This window comes from Bicyclus anynana, chromosome 8 (assembly GCF_947172395.1).
Source record: "Bicyclus anynana chromosome 8, ilBicAnyn1.1, whole genome shotgun sequence".
NCBI classification, from domain to species: Eukaryota; Metazoa; Arthropoda; class Insecta; order Lepidoptera; family Nymphalidae; genus Bicyclus; species Bicyclus anynana.
This window is the reverse complement of record NC_069090.1, coordinates 5,649,102-5,671,626: the sequence shown is the minus strand read 5'-3', so window position 1 is coordinate 5,671,626 and position 22,525 is coordinate 5,649,102. Positions and strand designations below refer to the sequence as shown.

General features: G+C 36.5%; 1 protein-coding gene across 1 annotated transcript in view; it reads left to right on the top strand.

Moving 5' to 3' along the window:
- Window positions 1-22,150, top strand: part of LOC112056025 (potassium channel subfamily K member 15-like) — a 34,581-nt gene extending 12,431 nt beyond the window's left edge. The window contains exons 2-11 of the mRNA XM_024096349.2: window positions 8,058-8,238; window positions 12,096-12,243; window positions 12,675-12,811; window positions 13,746-13,847; window positions 14,314-14,420; window positions 17,029-17,138; window positions 18,487-18,669; window positions 19,342-19,431; window positions 19,958-20,087; window positions 20,798-22,150. Of these exons, the coding sequence (XP_023952117.1) occupies window positions 8,121-8,238; window positions 12,096-12,243; window positions 12,675-12,811; window positions 13,746-13,847; window positions 14,314-14,420; window positions 17,029-17,138; window positions 18,487-18,669; window positions 19,342-19,431; window positions 19,958-20,087; window positions 20,798-20,866 (1,194 nt within the window). The 5' untranslated portion in view covers window positions 8,058-8,120 and the 3' untranslated portion in view covers window positions 20,867-22,150. The remainder of the gene's footprint in view (window positions 1-8,057; window positions 8,239-12,095; window positions 12,244-12,674; window positions 12,812-13,745; window positions 13,848-14,313; window positions 14,421-17,028; window positions 17,139-18,486; window positions 18,670-19,341; window positions 19,432-19,957; window positions 20,088-20,797) is intronic.
- The last annotated feature ends 375 nt before the right edge of the window (window positions 22,151-22,525 follow it).

Here is a 22,525-nt window from a genome sequence, read left to right as displayed (position 1 = left end):
GAAGATGACCTACTTCGAAGAGGTCTAAGTTCATTTTACCCAAACCTCTGACGGTTGCTACACGGCATTGCACCGGAACGTTAATCGCTTTGCAGTACGTCTTTGCAGGTAGAGTGGTAACTAGCCACGACCGATACTTAACACCATACCAGAGCTTAAGCTTTAGTAAATATAAAATCACAGGCTGATCCGAGCTGGGTATTGCACGCAGGGACTCTCTATTAAGAACCACAGCATTACCAACTGCGTCAGAAACACCAAACAACTGTAATGTCCCCTAGGTATAATATGGCAATAAATAAATCATTATGTTTAATCGCTAGTGCAGTGGCCCCACAGGATAATAAATTTAAAACTAGCGTGGGTTTGGGAGTGACGTAGCGTACGTTAATAATTTATATTTGTCAGAGTGTGACGGCAGACGGGTCGCTCATTGATCTCATGTATTGTAGTGATGCTTCTATTTCTAATGATAATGGCGAATGTTTCTCTTTCATTTGTTCGATTCGCACGTTCAGTACATTTACGAGCGAGTTCGTATACATTTTACGAGACTTGCAAGTATGTTTAAATACGTTGTTCGCGTGAATTTAAGGTTGTTTAGGGTTCCGTATGAATAAACAAAAAACGGAATTCTTATATTATAGGATCCCTCGAGTTTCCGTTACCTGACCGTCGCAGTTAATTTTTTACTAGACTTGGTAGATTTGGAAAAAATCTGTCTATGGTAGTTGACTCATATATAATTCAATATAAACAATTTTAATTTCGTTTAATACATGGAACAAGGGTCCGAAATATATAGATATTAATGAATAAAAGTTAAAGATTTCATATAAAACATAATTTAAAAATGAGGTATTTTTAAATTTTCCAAACGTTAAAAACGCTGTTTTTTTGTGACGTCACAATATTACTTGAACACTTTTACTAAAAATCATTTTACTACTTTCACTTCATAATCTACTCAATATAAAACCTCAAACCATAACACAGAGCTATTCCTACAGGTCGTTTGGTAATGTTGGTAATTAACACACGGGTAAACCGTGCTACAATGTTTTTTTTTAATTTTTAAATAGTTTCATGTCTTTGGCTATTTAGCTACAAAAATTCAGGCTCATCTCCGAAAATACTAAACCTAAAATTTAAAAAAAAATAACATGGCAAATCAACTAATATTATGCGTACCAACTTATTTACATTACGGAACCCTCTTCACGCTAGTTATACTCGCACTTTACCCTGTTTTTTAATTGCGTCAGTATTCTTTTATTTTCCGTGATAAAAAATATGATACGGACATCAACTGCCAATTTTAATTGATATTACTTTAAAAAAAGCATTCTGTTCATTCAAACGTCATACTATTCATGATATAAGTTCATTTACTTATTGTAAAATATTGCAATATACGAATTTTTCATTTTACGTAGGTACTTTTTTCCCCAATTTATCTCGATTTTGCATTTATGAATATGATTTAAATGGATGGATAGTAAATAATAATTTAAAAACAGTGCGAGTCATATTCTAAGAGTACATCAATGTATGTTATTACATGTATATTTGTAGTAATTTAAATAATTGGTAAAATCTTTCTGGTCCGCAATTAAAGGGTCATGTCACATCTTCGGCCCAAAATCGGAACTTCTAAGTACCAAATTTACCATTATGAGAAAGTTAAACACATTAAAATAATAGATTTAATCTTCCGAGTTTCTTTTACCTCTAAAAAGTAATATTCAATTACTCAATAGCAAGTTTTTTAGCCACCAGGTGGACTGACGAAATCAAGCGAGTCGCAGGTATTCGCTGGATGCAGATGGCACAGTATCGTGATGTTTGGAAGTCCCTACAAAAGGCCTATGTCCTGCAGTGGACGTCCATCGGCTGACATGATGATGATGATGATGATTAAGTTTTTTAGATTTTGACAACGCACTGCACACTCGAAAAAAGATGACGTCATGCGTCGTCCTTTCGCTCTAGGGTTGCTAACTTTTTTTACAAGAAATAAAGTATATCTCGTTCTAGGGTTGCCAACTTTTTTAAAATTAAAATATATTCCGGTCTATGAAGATTATTAAACAGTATTTTAGAAAAACGAACAGGATTTTATTTATTTATTATTTTAAACACGTTAATTATTTTTTTTTTGAAAAATGCAACCATTCCATCAGTATTTTCTGACGTTGTCACCTTCGACTATCGTCAATAAACCGTCTTTACAGACAACCGATTTTTAAGCTATTGCATAGCTTCTATCGCGGGCCTTGAATGCGGGGACCTAATCCAGAAATTCCGTAACGAAAAAACCTCACGCTCTCCTCTCCGACGGGCAACAAATACAATTACAAATACGATTTACAAGATTCAGTTACGAGACAAACAAATGTTTTATTTATTAAAGTGAGTACCTATCTATTTACTAAATAAGCTCAAGTCTTTTACTGAAAGTATCTGCTGGTACCAGCAGTCAATGTGCTAACACCTTTGCCAGTAATTGCTTATATTATTCGGGTTAAAGTAAGCTAGAGAAATTATTGGCATCTGGCAGTCGGGAATACAGGGGGAATTCTATGAAAACCAATTCTAACTACACGAGGCAGATAGACGAGGTATTGCTTACTACAAGATAACATTACACAAACATTGCTTCAATCCAGACATCAGTTGGACAGCCATTAGGCAGATCATGCGTAACTGTTTTATTCGCTACTAGCAGATGCAACGACTTCGTCCGCGTGAGATTTGAGTTTGTTTGAATAATCTTCTTCCTCAAGATTCTCCTATGAATTAAAAAATAACAAACGCGTCAATGAATTTTCAACACAATGTAGTAAAAATTACATAATTAATTTCTCGTAATTAATGATATTATGAGAAACTATAAAATTATGTAATTTTGTATTTTGTAATCTTGTATTTTGTGAGTGCAAATTATAAAGTTCTGTGTGACTTAATCACTTCTGTTTATTTATTCTATTCTATTTGTGTTTTAGATAGGTAAAATAAATCTAAATTGTAATAAAGTTTATTATATGTTCGTGCCAGGCGTAATACAGAATTTTGCAAATAACTATACTTGTATAGTAGACGCCGCGCGGTTTCATTCGCGTGGTTCCCGTTCCCGTAAGAATACGGGGATAAAATATAGCCTATAGCCTTCCTCTATAAATGGGTTGAGTGTGTCGACGTAGTAGTCTAAACGATGAATGCGTTGATAGAAATATTTGACAATAAGGAAGGGTAATCCAGTCTGCCTATTAAAATTGCTTGAAGCAGTCTCATATCGTTTGCACTATAAATAAATAAATAAAATCTTTATTAACCAAAAATGGATACAAAAACCAAGTATTTGATTGCCTGTGGTCTCCACACTAGATTGATTTGTATCGTGGAGACCAGGTAGAATTTTCTTATTTTTTCAGTTGGACTAGGAATTAAAAAGACATTACAAAAAAGAAAAGTATAGTAAAACAGTAAGCAAAAACTTAGATAGGTGTACAATCGTTTCATTCGTTCGGGAGCTATGTTGCCACAGACAGACAAACAGACACGTCAAATCACGTCACTGTCACTGAATAATGACCATTTAAATTTTATGAACTTTTATTCAAAAATAATGCAACAATCCGAACAATTTCTCAGATTGCAATTTAAGATTCTTTACACCGATCTGTGGATATGTCAAAATGGTCGGATAGGTTATTGACACGCAAAAATTTACATTTTCATACAGAGGCCTGTATCTATAATCTGTGATACGTCCTCCCAATGATAGATTGACTTTTAAGATTGCAAACTCTATCCGAGGATAGCTTATTGGCATGCTTTATATAAGAAATGGATTGGTATATCAATCTTAGATAGGAGAAAACGGATTAGGATTGATTATTAATTTCGGGCATAAGTTAAACTTTTTAACCAAATTGTTATTGTTAGACTTGACTAATTTACTGAGAGGATGCAAAGATTACAGGACCTTGTAACAAAGTTGTAGAATTTTGCATCGAAACGAACAGTTTTATTACTCGTAGATGTAGAGATTCTTGATGTCAGTCCAATCAAAATACGTACTGCCTCCACTTCGAGTGGACTAGCAAAGATAAACAGCGTTGGCCGGCTGACTTTAGATATGGACGAGCATAAATCAACCGGTTCTACGTTGTGATTTCTATGCACGTTGACATTTTGATTTAAATTGAGACTAACTGCTTCGGTAATCAAGTATTTGGATCACGGGGTTTGAGTCCTGGGTAATGGGGATGATGACTAGGTTTGATTTTTATAATACATTCGGGTAAATAAGGTCAATGTTAACTAATTTAAACATAAAAAGCAAAGATTGACTGGATATTTGCAAAATAAATAAGATTATAAAATTTCAAAATCTACTAAAAATATTTTATCGTAATTAGATGAAAATTCATACAGTTTTAGTTTCCTTACATTAAATATGACATTTTAATATATGAACTATAAACATAAAAGCAGAAATAACAAAGATATTAGTAATTTTGTTTAAACGCCCATACAAATCTAACGATCGTTAATTGCCTACGACGTCATAAGCTCGTACTATTTTGTATGGGGCGTGTTTCAGGGATCCGCGGCAGCGCCGCAAATCTGACCCTGTAAATCCCTGTAGCTCCGAAAGTAATGATCGTAGATACCTTGTTACTTTTACAAAATTACTTTACTATTAGCGTACTCTTAATTTATATACAATTTAAAAAACTGTCATCAAATGTTTTCTTTCTTCTAAGATTTTTTTGGAAAACTTCTGCCTGGAGTTGGAAAGTTGATGGTTAAGTTGTCGGTCTCAGTCGTTATTATTAATATTAGATAATGATCGTTAAAGTGTCAATCTTTACTACCCCAAGCTCAGCAATCCAGATTGCAGCAGAGTGGTGGGTGTAAACTTCACTCCCAATCTTTTATAAAGGATAGGAGGCCCAGCAGTGGACCTTTAAAATCACACTAATATTGAGGCAAAAGTTTATGTGTGTGTATGTGTATTTTGCACTGTGGCTGCTGAAGCAATTTGGCTGAAATTTCGAATGGAAATTGATTTTACTCTGGATTTTCATTCCAAAGTCACGGGCGTTCGCTAGTAGGCTGATAATGGTGACACACCTAAAAGCTTACACTTGTATTCACTGACTTTCAGTAAATTGAATCTACCGAAGTTGTTTGATATCTCATTTAACAGATTTCCATAAATAATAAGCTGTTGCATCACTCAATGAAGTTGCAATGTAAAAGTAATGCTAAAACCCTTAGTACAATATATGATAGACTTGAGCAGATGATTCACTTGTTACAGAACATCGACCATTCGCCTTTATATATTTGTCGAAATGAGAGAGAGCCAAGAGAGAGAGAGATAGAGCCAACCATAGAGCCAAATATTGCTACGAACATCTTGAGCATTCTAGCGAACGCTCGATTCTATCAAGCAAATCTGCTCGCTAGAATGCTCGCTAAAATGTTCGCGTATTTTTCTATGATGTAACATTCGCACGAATGCTCATTACAAGTGAATGCTTAAGTTTGTCAGCACCTTTATTCAATGAAATATATGCGAGAATATTTAGGGTTCCAATTAAATTATGGGTTTGTGGTAATTTTTTTTTAAATATGACCAATATTCCCATTCCCCTCCAACTAGTCGGGAAAGACTGTATTAGGAGTGGGTACGGCAATAGACCAACGGGTCGGAGATCGAACCACCATCCCTCGGGGATGAGTCCGACCACTCTTACCTTTGAGCTGTTGAGGCTCTAATTTCTTCACAATGTATTTATTTAATTAAGAGGTAAGAATAACGTATGGATTAGTAGCGGTAGAAATAAGCCTGGCAATTATTCGACGGCAAAATAAGCATTGAATCTTTTCTCCTTACGAGCTGCCTTAAACTTGCATTTAAAACCTTTAAGTTATACCCATGAGTTTCATGAGTACCCCGTAAATAGTGTCACAAAAGCCATAACTTATACCCTAACTGGATTTTAGTATACAATGTCCTCACCACTTTATTATTATAAGTGTTCTTACCCTAAAACCTCTTGAATACGGATACTTCAGCCTCGCTTCAATCTATATAGAGCACAATTGAAATGGCTTTTTGTGTAAGCCCTGGTAACCAATCTAATCCACTTCAGTTAATAGCTATTCGGGGGAAATACTAGTTAAGAACGTAATCTCTAATGTTAAAATACACTAGTGAATTGGGGATGACCTGTAATGTTAGTGTAAGTTTGGAAATAAATAAATAAAAAAAAAAAAAATTGATTTCAATATTACTATCGAACTTTAACAATGTTAGCTATGAGTAACTACATGTTTATAGAGGAAAACTTTTACTTATGGAAAGCTACATTTTTACCGTGTAACATAGGCAATATTTTATTCCCATATTCCCACGGGATTAAGAGCCGAGTGGATAAGACCTCTGCCTTCGATACCGGAAGGCGTAGGTTAGGTGAACCGAATTCAAAATTACAAAAATATACCTACTAAAAAGCGATAAATAACGTCGAAAGTGCTACTTTCTGATCACTTTGAAGAGGGTGCCAAACCAGTGACGTAATTATTATACATTTATGTTATTTATCGCTTTTTAGTATATTTTTGCGCTTTTTGAAGTCGGTTCAATTGTTTTGTTAAAAAGATTTTATAAGAAATTAAATATTACGTGTTTCAAATGGTAAAGGAAAAACGTTGCGAGGAAACCTGCATTCCAGAGAATTTTATTAACTCTCTGCGTGTGTGAAGTCTGACAATCCGCATTGGGCCAGCGTGGTGGACTAAAGCTTAACACCTCTCATTCTGAGAGGACACTCATACTCAGCAGTGAGCCGAATATGGGTTGATAATGATGATGATGATCATTCCCACGGGAACGGGAACAACGCGGGTGAAACGGCGAAGCGTTAGTTGTAAATAAAGTTAAATGCGACATCGTTAAACAGAAATCATCACAAATATCAACACACTTCATCGGAATGGCGTTTTAAAAAGGTTTTAGGTTAATCATAACATAAAACTTGTTTAAATTCCGGTCATATTTATGATATAAAACTTCCGACTCGTATCATTCATCTTGAAACACGTAAACGTATCGTTGATGTGATGATGTAAATATTGTTCGTACGAGTTTCCTCTTATATTTAATTTAATTTAATTTTATTAAACGAGTGGATGTGTTTCATGTAATTGTAATGATTTATGTATTTTTATGATATTTTTGAACGAATATATTTATATATTTTTGAAAAAACGAACGAAACTATATGTGTACGTTTAAAACTGCAACTTATATGAGTGACTATGAGATGAACTGCGCATAACATTTCACCCGGGGATATTGGGATAATATCGGTCGGTCGTCGGTTGGTAGGATCGTTTGTGGTTCGATTTCCCATGGACTGGTTTTCTTTTCATGGACTCCTGCAAAAAAAAAAATTGCAGGAGGAAAAAATCCTCTTGGACATTCTGAACCGGATAGTGCCGAAAAAAAGCCGCTCCTGACCCTAAGGCGTTGGTGTTCCTGCCAATTCGACCAACACCTCTATGTATAGCCGAGCTCTATTTCTTTCTTTTTCATTCCTTTCAGATAAAATCTTATAGCTTCCCATTTCTCCTTCGTCTCCAGCATTATGCTGCTTAGATTTCCAACTTTTATTTCGATCCCAACCTGACGTATTACTTTTTCTCTCTCTCGTTCAAAATTTGTCTGTTTATTTGGTCTGGACTGTTGTTTTATCCACTCCTAATACTGTCTTTTCTGGCTAATTTTATTTTATTATTCAATGACAAGTTAGCCCTTGACTGCGCGTGACATCGCACCTGGTGATGGTGCAGTCTAAGATGGAAGCGGGCTAATTTTAAGTTCATTCTACCCATATACCTCATATAGTTTCTAAGCGGCATTTTACCGGAACGCTTAGCTGTACGTCCAACTGGAAGGAAACAGGAATATTGATCATATTAAAAAAGAAATGGCAAATATTCTTTTCAATGAAATAAAAATGAATCGTTAATTCCAGATGTCCTCATTAGCACTATGAGCTAGAACCGGGCGGGGTAACGCAGCCATGACTCCGTAGAATATGCCCCGCCGCAAGCGCCGGCTCGCGTCGCGCATCCGCAACTACGTGAGGAGTCTCCTCGCCTTCCTGTTCTCCAACGTTGGCGTTGTGGTGTTGGTCGTCGCTTACACTATCGCTGGTAAGTTGCAGCATCAAATACATACACCAATTCTCACTGGCTGATGGGTCGCTATCTATAGACTAACGCATCCGCAACTTCGTGTGGACTGTGTGTTGTGTTGGCGTTGCTTATCGCTGGTAAGTTGCAGCATCAAATAAGTATCAATTCTCACTGGCTGATGGGTCGCTATCTATGGATAACGCATCCGCAATACGTGTGGAGTTACTTGTCTTCTTGTTCTCTAACTTTGGCGTTGTGGTGTTGGTCCTCGCTTACACTATAGCTGGTAAGTTGCAGCAGTAACAACGTACCAATTCTCACTGGCTGATGGGTCGCTATCTAAAGGATCGCGCATCCGCAACTACGTGTGGAATTAACCTGTCTTCTTGTTCTACAACGTTGGCGTTGTGGTGTTGCTTACACTATCGCTGGTAAGTTGCATCAAGAAATACATACATCAATTCTCACTGGCTGATGGGTCGCTATCTATAGGCTAACGCATCCGCAACTTCGTGTGGACTGTGTGGAGTTAACTTGCCTTTTTGTTCTACAACGTTGGCGTTGCTTGTCGCTGGTAAGTTGCAGCACCAAATAAGTATCAATTCTCACTGGCTGATGGGTCGCTATCTATGGATAACGCATCCGCAATACGTGTGGAGTTACTTGTCTTCTTGTTCTCTAACTTTGGCGTTGTGGTGTTGGTCCTCGCTTACACTATAGCTGGTAAGTTGCAGCAGTAACAACGTACCAATTCTCACTGGCTGATGGGTCGCTATCTAAAGGATCGCGCATCCGCAACTACGTGTGGAATTAACCTGTCTTCTTGTTCTACAACGTTGGCGTTGTGGTGTTGCTTACACTATCGCTGGTAAGTTGCATCAAGAAATACATACATCAATTCTCACTGGCTGATGGGTCGCTATCTATAGGCTAACGCATCCGCAACTTCGTGTGGACTGTGTGGAGTTAACTTGCCTTTTTGTTCTACAACGTTGGCGTTGCTTGTCGCTGGTAAGTTGCAGCACCAAATAAGTATCAATTCTCACTGGCTGATGGGTCGCTATCTATGGATAACGCATCCGCAATACGTGTGGAGTTACTTGTCTTCTTGTTCTCTAACTTTGGCGTTGTGGTGTTGGTCCTCGCTTACACTATAGCTGGTAAGTTGCAGCAGTAACAACGTACCAATTCTCACTGGCTGATGGGTCGCTATCTAAAGGATCGCGCATCCGCAACTACGTGTGGAATTAACCTGTCTTCTTGTTCTACAACGTTGGCGTTGTGGTGTTGCTTACACTATCGCTGGTAAGTTGCATCAAGAAATACATACATCAATTCTCACTGGCTGATGGGTCGCTATCTATAGGCTAACGCATCCGCAACTTCGTGTGGACTGTGTGGAGTTAACTTGCCTTTTTGTTCTACAACGTTGGCGTTGCTTGTCGCTGGTAAGTTGCAGCACCAAATAAGTATCAATTCTCACTGGCTGATGGGTCGCTATCTATGGATAACGCATCCGCAATACGTGTGGAGTTACTTGTCTTCTTGTTCTCTAACTTTGGCGTTGTGGTGTTGGTCCTCGCTTACACTATCGCTGGTAAGTTGCAGCGACAAATACGTTCCAATTCTCACTGGCTATCTATAGCCAGCCAGTGAGAATGCTTGCTTGGACACTCGAATGTCCCGCAGGTTGATTTTTTTATATATTTTTAATAGTGCTATATTTTGTATTTCATTAATATTGTTAAAATTAATAAAGACTGATAAATAAATAAAAGATAAATAATAGTTTAATTCCAAATGCACCTAAAAATTAACACAAATAATCTTTAATTATATTCCTAAAATGAATTTGATTTTGTTTTACATTCCAGTTTTATATAAACTCCCATAAGGTAAAAGCCTCCTCCAATGTTTGTCACCTTTCTCTATCTTTAGCTACAGCTTGCCATTTACCGGCCCGTATGGATAAAATATAGCCTATGGTTCTGTGAATCTAGAGATTACCCCCTACAATACCATAAACATTACTTCTTCATAATATTAATATAGACAAACTGGCTTATTGGATGAGGATTACAACTTCAACATGAGTAGGTACATTTTTATTTAAGCACGTTAAATGTAATCAAAAATCACTTCAATAAAGAGTCTTGAAAAATTGTTTCCACAGAAAACATTCGGATTTTATAAAAGCTCTTCATAACGCAGAATAAATCATTTCCAACGTGATTTAAAATTTAATGGAGCGTAAATTATTTATGCTGTTACATTAACAAAGACCTTCGGAAATCGATTTTGTCCCAATAATCTATTGTGCCCGTTTAATTATCGCTACTATAATATTAAAAGGGTATTGTATGAAATTAGGCGTAGACAATACTATACGTTTGAATAAGCTAATTTTCGGGTGACTAAATTCAGGATTTAATGATCGTGAACGACCTTTGAAGCTTGTTGTTGTGTGGTAATTAAACTGATAGTACTTACTCGTACGTGTGAATCTCTTAATGAGTACGTCGAATTACAGATCTGCTGGCCTATTCACTAATTTGGTGTTTATCAACCTATTAAAATACAAATCAAATCATAATTAACAACCATATTCGGTTCACTGTTGAGCTTAAGTCTCCTCTCAGAATGCCTTAGTCCACCATGCTGGCACAATGAGGATTGGCAGACTTCACACACGGAGAGAATTAAGAAAATTCTCAGGTATGTAAGTTTCCTCGTGTTCCTACACCGTTTGAGATATATTAATTTCTTAGACTGCTCATAACTAAAAAGTAGGAGGTGCACGCCCTGAAAGCAAAAGTCATATCCACTGGTCTATATGTCTCAATCAACATCAAATATCCACCGAATTTTCTTAATCCATAAAGCCCATTGTTTACAAAAAACAAAATTTCAACTGGGAAATATCATCTACCTACTTTGATATCCACGAAGAGCTGCCAGTAGGCACTGAATGACATTTTCTACCTGTAATCTCAATTTTGATAATTTAGCATTAAATAGTGAATACGTAATCACGTGACTTATGAATGACTAACAATAGCTAGTTGGTAATATTTGTATTATGTCAACTAACATACGTCAAAGTTAGTGAATTGACCTGCTCTTGTACCGACAAGCTGAGGTGAGTTTCACATGGCGCTGCGAGACGCGGCGGCGGATATCGTAATTAGCTTCAGCGGCTTCAGCCTTCGCTAATGAATTTCTATTAAAACTGCAGACACTGGCAATAATGAAGAGTTAGAAGTAGTGGGCTATCCCATGTTTGCTACATTCTGTCTATATACCTATTGACTAGCGCTCTTTTGTCTAGACGGTCAAGTAAGGCATTACATACAATTCAATGAACATGACTTTACATACAATTGAATGAAGAGGACCTGCTTTTCCTTCTTGCCGATTTGTGAGGTCATGTAGCAATCGCCTAAACACATAATTATTTTTATAGCCCCATTACAGGCCGGCCTCTTTATATGAAAGGGGATATGAAGCTTAGAATCACCAATATTACGTTAAGGTGTCAGGTAAACGTAATTTATTCGAATATCAACTGTGAATTTGGCGATTTTGTTCCCAACACAAAAAAGGCTAGTTGTCACATGAAATCTAATAATATCAGCGATCAGCCTAATAACAATTGAACAATCTAGCCATACTCGTACGCGCGAATGCCTAATAGCGTTTTCGCCGTTTTCCGCAGTGGTACGCAGGATCGTGTGTCGACCGCCTTACCTTACCTTGTTTACACCACAATATTTTGATACCAAACTGCTTTATTAACAACTTATATCAAAATATAACTATAATAGTTCCTTCCTAAATATTCCATATACAAAGCATATGTTTATTTATTATTTTAGGCGCTTTCATGTTCCAAGCGATAGAAGGAGCGAGCGAGATTGAGAGAGTAAACAACATGGCGCGGGAAAGGGATAGCACAGCCCAATATTTGTGGCAAAATGTTACGCTTACCTTCAATTTGTTCAACGAGACTGCTCTGAAAGAAAGGTAAAGGTTCGACTAAAATGTTTATAAAAAAAACATTTTATAAAAAGAGCTTGAAATAGCCCAATACATGTTAGTATTGTGCAATTGTAAATATTTTACAATTGTTTTGGACGGTGTATGCCTTACGTTCTACAGTGGGTATGAATTTCGTTTTGCATCAAGTATATAAGATTTTTTGAAAATTTAAGCTACAGGTTTTATAAGGGCATCTCATCATTGCTGGAAAATTTATTGGCATAATTATGAATCGCTTCTGCTAGACATTTGTAAAAACTAAAGAGTTCAATTTATTATAATCTTCATATAGATATATTCTATTCTATTCTATTCTATATACCCGTCAACATTCTTATTATGAAATTTAAAGATTTTAGGTATGTATAACATTTTTTTTTTGTTTTTATTTCTATGGTTATCGCAAATGATTTTAGTATAAACATCGAGCTGAAAAGTTACCAAGGGAAAATAGTAAAGGCAGTGCGTCGAGGCTGGGATGGTGGAAGATCGTCGAGACAGTGGAGTTTCTCTTCAGCTTTCTTGTACTCTCTTACTGTGATCACTACTATAGGTAAGAAACATACTACTCGTATTTTGAAAGAAATTCACATAAGTGGATAAGAGTAGAAGATGGAGAAAATTTCTTTAAAAAAAAAGAAAATATAGCCCAACTCAGAACTCGAATCCAGGATGTTTTGATCCGAAATTATAATTTTCCTAGTTTATTGACAATGTCCTTAAAAATAAATTGAAAATTTAAATCCGGTTTGTCTGGTGGGGATTTTGAGAGTCAAAAAAATCGGTGGTCACATTTCCATATTTAGGAAGCCTCACAATACCAATTGTATAAGAACCACTCGACATAATTTTGATTTTGATTAGATGGCAGATAAAAAATAATATTAGTTCCTTTAGTATAAAGAATCTCCTTGAATTTCATGACCTCTTAGGTTAATAGTATTGACTAATATGTACCCCAAAACCATAAAAACGTTCGTAGTAAGAGGGCAAACAGAATATTGTAATCACATTGATGTGCCATATTTTATGGGGCACTAAGGGACCTTTACATAAAACGACCATAAACCCCTATCAGAAGATATACCTACTTATCACTGGCTATGGCTAACAGTAATGATAACATGGTATGTGACTGTTTATAAAGACTCGTATTTTTATAGTTCTTCTTGCCTTTTCTTTACCTTGAGCTTTCAAAAATGTTTGTAAAGTAAACGATTTTGAATTTAAAATTTTGAATCCTGATCGGATTTCGAACGAATCGCTTTTATAGACTCATCATTAAAAAAAATCTCATCTACCCTTTGGGTCTCAAAAATAACTGTCAAAATTGTAAACATGAGACACTTGTAGTTCTGATAATTGTAATTGTAAGAAGATCAGGGGCAACGAAAGCTAACGTTATCTATTAATTCAACTCTCCAACTTTAATTTTCTTTAGAGAGATCTTTGGTTTTATTTGTCATGTATTCCAAATGTCATTTTAGGCTACGGTCACCTGAGTCCTCGAACTAGTTGGGGAAAGATCATGACCGTCTTCTACGCTCTTCTGGGAATGCCTCTCTTTTTGCTGTACCTCAGTAACGTTGGTGAGTTTACCCAGATTATTAATACTCGTAAAACCAAGGTGCTGGTATGTCTACCTCGCACCGGAAAGCGCAGTGTTGGTCGACCCCCCACTAGATGGACCGAAGACATCAAGCGGCTTGCAGAAAGCCGCTGGTTTTGAGTGGTCGCCCAATAGATGTGAATAATACGTCTAAGATTTATATTCTACTTGCTGACGCTGCACGGTTTCACCCGCATGGTTCCCATTCCCGTAGGAATACTGGGATAATATATAACCTATAGCCTTCCTCGATGAATGGGCTACCTAAAACTGAAAGAATTTTTCAAATCGGACCAGTAGTTCTTGAGGTTAGCGCGTTCAAGCAAACAAATAAACTCTTCAGCTTTATAATATTAGTATAGATACCATGCTAAATTTGTGTATGATATGGAAATACGTAAGGAGTACCTACGTTAGATATGGTAATAGTTATTCGCTTTTCACAGGTGAACTATTGGCCAGTTGGTTTAAATGCATATATGCGTTGGTGTGCCTGTGCCGGGGATGCCCTGGCTTTTCGAGGAGACGCGTGGTCCATATTCGGACTATACAGGTATGCAAATATCACCCTTCTGTATATAGACTGAGTGCCTATTTAGATTGAGATTTCGAAACCAAGAGTTACAATTGAAATAACTAAAATATTATCAGTTTTATTTAGATTTAGATGCTTGATAGCCCAGTTCTCATTCTGATAGAAGAATCGGCTCACTGCTGAGCTCGAGTCTACTCTCAGAATTAGGCCAACAGTCCACCACGCAGATTATAACGAAATGTCAATTGCGTATTATATTTTTCCTTCGTAAAAACGCGGGTACTTATGCAGTTGATCATTTACTTTTGAGCTAATCACGAGTTAAGTCGATATCGGAAGAAAACAGTTTGTAACCAACATTTTTTGAGAAGAGCTAATGTAGAGTTTCTTATCGATTCTTCTCTGCAAAGTCTGCTTTTCCGAATCGAAAGTAGTATCATCACAACACAAAGATCAAAACAGTATTTGAAATAAAGAAGATGACGAAACATTCAAGAACTTTTGTTAACCGAATCCTGACAACTCTAGTAATATATACGAGTATGTTATGGATGAATCATGCAAAAATATACCGGAAATAATTTTCGCCACGTCCTGAAATTACCCGTATACGGGTATGTGTTCCAGAAGTACGAATAATGATGCCAGTAATTACATTACACGTCGCGCTCCGTATACTCGTAACGTGATATGGTGTTGGGGTTTTCGTTTTTATACGTGCGTACTTTGTGCGTACGTATTTTGTAGCTATATAGGGTTCCTCGGAAAATTATAACTTGTTCTTTTCGTATCTCAAGCGTCTAGCGTATTTTTTAATATTTTCCTCGGCATAATAATTTGCCTATCAATCCATTATTGTCCCGATAGTCGGTTTATTTATAAAGCGAAATGCTTCGACCAATACCTTTCGTTTAACTGCTGGATCAAGGGTAGGGCACAAAAGGCAGTGATTCTTGAAACGGTGCGTATTTATTTTTCCTCTAATTGCTTAGAGATCTATTTTGAAATTATTTCTCCTCTAATTGCCTAATGATATATTTTGAAAGAACACTATTTCTTTAGGCACGATAACATTCTCTAACTTCTTGAAAAAAATTGTGTTAGGTGTCAATCCTACTATCTATACTTATATTAAAAAGCTGAAAAATTTGTTTGTTTGTTTGTTTGTGCATTTGATTGAACGCGCTTATCTCAGGAACTACTGGTCCGATTTGAACAATTCTACACTATATTTCAAAAATAATACACTATATTTCAAAAATACACACCACCAATATAAACTCACAAAACACACATACAGTATCACTCACACTCATCAAATCTACACACTAATCCATTCATTCACACATTTTTTGTTTAAAATAATAACCAATACAGATATGAAATTATGTAACTTTCGAATACTTATTTTTTATGAATATCACGAAAATGTTTACTCTATATTGATATGATATTAATCTTTACTGATATGAAAATATGTAACTTTCTAATATTTTTAATGAATATTACGAAATTGTTTAATTACGTCACACTTATTGTTAATTTGTTAGGATTACTAACTCATTAGGTGCGGGGATAGGGCCTGGTGTCTTGCAACACAGGTTTTGTACCCAGTGCGAGCACCAGTCCACACATTATCATGTATATTCAAATTATAACCTAACATAGATATATTGTTGTACATAATTATTATCATAATGTGGAGAAAATAAATAAATTTCATTTCATTTCATTTCAATTCTTTCAGTGTTAGATAGTCCATTTATCGAGGAAGGCTAAATATTATCACGCGGGTAAAACCGCGCGGCGTCTGCTAAGAGTCATAGATACAGTAGATATGAATGGAATGATCGTTTATTAGTCGACATAGACATACAATTTTACAAACAAAGTTATAAAAAATTGCGTCGTGGACAAACAAAATCTTTACTTCAGCTCAAAGTCACAGCTGTGCCGTTGTTTTCAATTGGTAGATCAATCAAGGTTTTCGTTCGTTTCACTTCAGCGTTAAGCGATTGAAGGGGTTAGTTATTCAGGTTTAAAGCCATAATCTTCTCAATTCTTCCAATACAAAGTACCGCAGTATAAAAAACATACTTATACTGAACCAAGCTCTTTTATCTGACTATCGCACTTGATGCGTATATAGTATTCATGGAACGTAATCACGTTCCGATATAGATACCATATTGGGAAAATGTATCTGTAAACGAAGTGTAGGTTGTTTGTATGTATACATTATAATATTAATTCCAGCTCCTTTTGAATGATCCAGTACAGGACTTGGGGCTTAGAACCACCACACTGCTCCTACGCGGCTTTGTGGTTATATTAAACTCTGTAATTGCTCATTGATTGCTATCAAACTATAATGAAAAAATACTAGGGCCATCGGCTTAAACTAAGACGAAGCTTATACTGAGTACTTATATAATAATAATAATTTTCGTTTTGAAATATGATTGAAATCCTTCATACGATTTGCATTTGACTGTAGACTTGGATGTGTTAAGTTTCACATAAAAGTAAATGCATTTTTGTTTTCTTTTAATGTTAAAAGAATGTTATATAGATAAAAGGTAAATTAATAATCAACTGCAATCTATAAGTAAGAGGTTTGTTTCAGTATGAAACGAGCGAAGCGGAGAGTATAGAGAGACCGAGAGAGTGGAGAGAGTGCATAGACTCTGACGTCACTCCTGACTACAGGATACCACCGTACGCTCCCGACCCGAGGTGAGAGAATAACGCTGCTGTCAACAACGCTCAGACAAATTACCTTTGGACTTGTATAGCACTAAAATTCACCATGAGGGGAGACGAGGTAAACTCACACATCGAAAATATGTAACACCAATAATAACTTGAACTATTCAAAATAGTTTTAGATAATTAGGTGGTGTATCTACCATATGCGTATTATCCATTAATTACGGGACATCTTGTCTATAACATTCATTACCCACACGTGTAATGTTATCACAATGAAACATCGATTCTATAGACGCAGTTTATATAAACACGTTAGATCGTGATCATATACTTTTAACATAGCGGTAACGTCTTGCAAGGCAGGTCCTATCGTAATTATTGGTCTAAGCGAAAACGTCAATGGTTCTCACACACAAGAGCTTAGAGTTGTAACTGAAAATTTCTTGAAAGAAAGTAAAGCTCTTTCGAATTATTTAACCGCAGCGTCGACTGTAAGAAGGGCTGGTTAAGTATTAGTCTGGCTGTCCAACGCGAAAATATAAAATCAAAGACAGTATTTATGACACTAATCCACGTAAGCATGATTTGTGCGTTGTCAGACGTCCGAAAAGCCGGACATAGCCAGACATAGACATAGACATGCCGAACATAGACGTTGCGTGTCCGGCCACCACAAACGGTGTCCGGCTTGTCCGGCTTTTGTTAGGCTTTTTACATTTCGCATTTTTTTTAGCTAAAAAAGTTTTATTTGTGCTTTTCATATAGTATTTAAGAATAATTTAAATATGTTGTATCTAGAATTTAATTTTGTCTGATGACTGTTTTACTGATTAATAATAAAGTGCATACTTTGTCATTCGATTTTATTTATTATTTTACTAGAATTTAACAAGATTTATGTTAATAATCAAAAAAGCTTGATTTTTACATCCTTATCAGCCGGTTGATGTCTACTGCTGGACATGGGCCTCTTGCATGGACCTCCAAGCACAACGATCTCGAGCCGCCAGCACTAGTCGTTGGGGTTGGTAGTGGAATCTCCCACGGAGATTCTTGATACCCCTTGCCCCGCCGTTACCACAACCACTGCCAGAGACGGGAATAGCGGGGGCACCGGGGACTAGGGGCTGTTTATGTTTGGCTTTGACCAGGATAAGGTTACTGCCCATAGAATGACCACGCTGGGCATGCGGGTTGGATTTTTACATACACAAAATCCTCAATAATGTAGTGTGTCCGGCCTTTCTACCCAAATGTCCGGCCAAACTGGCTGGTCTGTCCGGCTATTAGGTTTGCCGACCTGGCAACCCTAATATGATAGGTCAGCTTAAGTTTGTTATTGTTTTCTTTTCATTAAGGCTTTATTTTCCAGGAGAGCTTACTTGCGGAGTGTATCCATGCCGCAGCCGTATTCCCCTCGCTGTCGTCCCGAAGTCCGCGGCTGGTCCGAACCGGTACATCATGACAGCCCCGCTCTAAGCGACTTCAGCTATGTCACGTTTGACGCGCAGTCTATTACTGTGCCGATCTCCGTGTGCGTTGCTTTTATGGTTGGGTAAGATTTTTTTTAATTTTTTTAGTTTTAGTTGATGAAACAATTCGAAGTCGAAGTCCATCTGACAATAAAAAAAAATGAAAAAAGCTTTAACTAGCTAAATTCTTTAACTAAAGTTTTACATACAAGCTGCAAGGGCCCCTGTACTAGATGGAGACCTGTATTGCTGCCCCGTAAGTGGAATAACATTGTCTGAAACAGAACGTGAAGTAAACTATACGTTCTACAACCTTTTTACATCATGGTACCATCATGGTACAAATATCTGGCCATCTTATTTAAAGGCGTTAATCTTAGTACGAATTGAGTGACTGAAATGATCGATGACGACTGAAATTGCTATACGAAACAATCCTGCGATATGGACCCTCCCTCAAAATGTCCTAACATTGTAGAATACATTAGATGATATTAGAGCCAGTATTCGTTCATATGGGCCATCAGCTCGTTCTGTAAAGGCTACTGGCATAAAACATAATATTTCTAAATATTATTTAATGTCGATATTTCGACCCACTTGCATGGATCGTGGTCACGACGGGACTCTGTACCCGTACCCGTTTAAATAATATTCATAATGAACAAGCAAAAAATAAGTATAAAATCATTAGTTCATAATATTTCTGTTTTAATTGTGATTTTCCTTTTTCAGTTAGTGAAATTTTCTTTCAGATACATAATGTTCGGGTCGATGATCTTCGGTCTTTGGGAGAAGTGGGACCAATTAGACGGCGCTTACTTTTGCTTTATATCTTTGAGCAGGTATTTTATTCATTTATTTTTTTATTTAATACTCTTTATTTGTACACTTCAATAAATAAAAGAAAACAAGAAGAACAGAAAAAGTAGAATACAAAAGGCGGCCTTATCGCTTAGTAGCGATCTCTTCCAGGCAACCTTAGGCTTAGGAACTTATTAAGATAACTGTAGGTGGTGTGTACGTAATAATAATGTACATTATACATGCATACAAATAACTACACACTAACACACAAACATACTACTAGTTAAAAAATAAAAATAGTTTTTTATTTTTTAACTAGTACTTTCAAATACAGGAAACGATAGTTCTAATGGCATTCTGGCTTGCATATCAGGAACGAAGCAACAATGGAAAATTACCATGAATTACTAGAATCTCCGTCAAAGTTCGTTATTCTTAATTCTTTTTGTGCCTAACTGTCATAGGCCAAAGGGAATCTCGTGATTTCAGTATTTCATTCATTTCAGAGTTCAAGTTGATAAGCCAATTTTGATGAATAAAAGGTTATTTGATTTGTTGTTTTAGTATTGGGTTCGGTGATTTCGTGCCCGGTGAGCGAGTGTACACACCTCGCATAGAGACCTCCTTCATAGTGTGCTCGCTGTACTTGATGCTGGGGATGGCGCTGGTAGCCATGTGCTTCAACCTCATGCAGGTACAGTGGGATGCATTTGTTGTTTAGTATAATTTGAGGTACTCTATCATGACGGCGTGAGTGACCTCTATCCAGGAGCACCTTGCCTTGCTGCTCATATTGCCTCAGCTCAAGTATAGCAAGATTTTTCAGTGACTTTTCCCCAGAGCACTAAGTTACATAAATATGCGAGAGTCAAGGCAAAACAGAAATTAATAATTTGTTTCAAGTAGAATTTGTCTATATTCGGTGACTAGTAACTATAGTATAACAAGTTCGGAAGACAGGATCTGCCAAGAAGAGACAGAAAGAAATTCAACAGTCGCTCTTTTACAAAAATCATATACATACCTATTATTATATTAACCTCAAAACCATCGATATAAATCGTTAGATGGGCCCCTCCATATTAAAGAACGCACAATTTTGTCATTACAAAAAGACGTGCACGCACATCTTAACTTAGTATGCAACAAGTCATGCTGTGACTTAAAAAATATTTTACTGTTTTTTTCTTGTTTAGTCCATAATTATGCCTTCGTGATCATTTTGGATGTTTAAAGACACAAGCCGCAAAACGAATAATGAGAAAGTTGTTACTTTTCATAAATAAGTATTTGCGAAACCAATGACAATTCCGCGACGTTTTGGAGCCCATCTAACGATCCACGCTCAAAACAATAAAAACGGATTCCAGGAACAGTCTTTCAGACGAACCTTTTTATTTCCAGGAGCAAGTTATACACTACTACGCTGGACTGAAGAGAGCATTGAGACGCATATGTAGATGTAAAAGATGACGTCAAAATGTATTGCATACCTAGCTATACTTAGTTTATTAGAAAAGTATTAATTAAAAAATGTCTTCACGCCTTTTTTAACGGCTAAGCAGACATTGTGAAATTTTAGGCGTTATTTTAAGACCAGCAAAGTTGACTCACCTAGATTTGGGAAGTCTCAAGGTGATCCTTCTTGCCTAGGATAAGTCAAGCGTGGAAACTTTTCTTCCCAGTTATTTTTGCACTTTTGGGCGTACGTCCAACGTCCAACGTCCAACGACCAACGTCCAACGTCCAACGTCGTTGTTTCCAGGTTGGGTGGAAGGGAGTATCGCTGCAATAATCTCGCTTTGGCATCAAATTACAACTCTAATCGCTTAACTCCACAGTTAAGTAAATATTACTTAGAGTGCTGGCGGTATTATCGTTGTGATATCTGTGAAGATGTGATTTTCTTAAAAAATAAGTTTAGGTACATCAAAATCTTGAAAATTAAAATTGCCTAAATCAATGTATTTGTAATATAATGTATATTATCTTCTATGTTTATTACCAGCAGTGGCGTAGCTAGGTAACCAAGTGCAAATAAAAAAATGGGGCCTCCACTACTAAGTCGGTTTTTTTTAGTAATGCTAAGATATCTTTTAATCAGCTCTTTTTCGTGTACTGCAGGTAATAAAAATATTAAACAGTAACGACGTAAATTACAATTAATACTTAATGTAGGTATTGGACAAAAAAATGAAATAGAAAAGATTAAAGGGTTTATTTACGTTGCCATGATTAAAGTCGGGTTGCAACCTGTCATATTTATTTTAAAAATTATCTGACGCAGCACGGTTTCACCCACGTGGTTCTTGTTCCCGTAAAAATATGGGGATAATACACAGCCTTCCTCGATAAATGGGCTATCTAACACTGAAAGATTTTTTTTAAATCGGACCTGTAGTTTCTAAGATTAGTACGTTCAATCAAACAAACAAACAAACTCTTCAACATATTAGTATAGGTGAGAGAAATTTTCGAAAGTTCAGTTTGATCAAGAATTTCTGGTAAGGATTTGAGGACCCCCTGAGTTTGAGGGTCCCAAGCTACGCCACTGATTACCATATATCTATGTATTAGTCTTAGTTTATGTAAAATAAATGTAAGTACTTCGGATGGTATAATTTATTTTTATTGTGCTCTACCCATTGCTAGAAGGATGGTATAAAGCTGTGATCGATTCATATGTTAACAGTACGTCGTATTTCAAAGAATTGAATATCGGGATTTTAAACGTTTGTAGGATAAGCCGAGGATTCGATGAATATTATATTTTGTGGACAGAATAAAATTGAACCGTGTAAGCTGAGGAACCTTTACTTTATTATTGGTACATTTACGAGTATTACGATACGATTTCAACCCATATTTGGCTCACTGCTGAGCTCGAGTCTCCGTTCAGAATGAGAGGGGTTAAGCCAATAGTCCACCACGCAGAGAATTAAGAAAAATCTCTGGTATGCCGGTTTAGTCACGATGTTTTTTCTTTGCCGTTTGAGACAGGTGATATTTAATTTCATAAAAAGCACACAACTGAAAAGTTGGAGGTGCATGCTCGGACCGGATTCGAACCCACACCCTCCGGAATCAGAGAATCATATCCACCAGGCTATCACGGCATAATACGAGTATTAT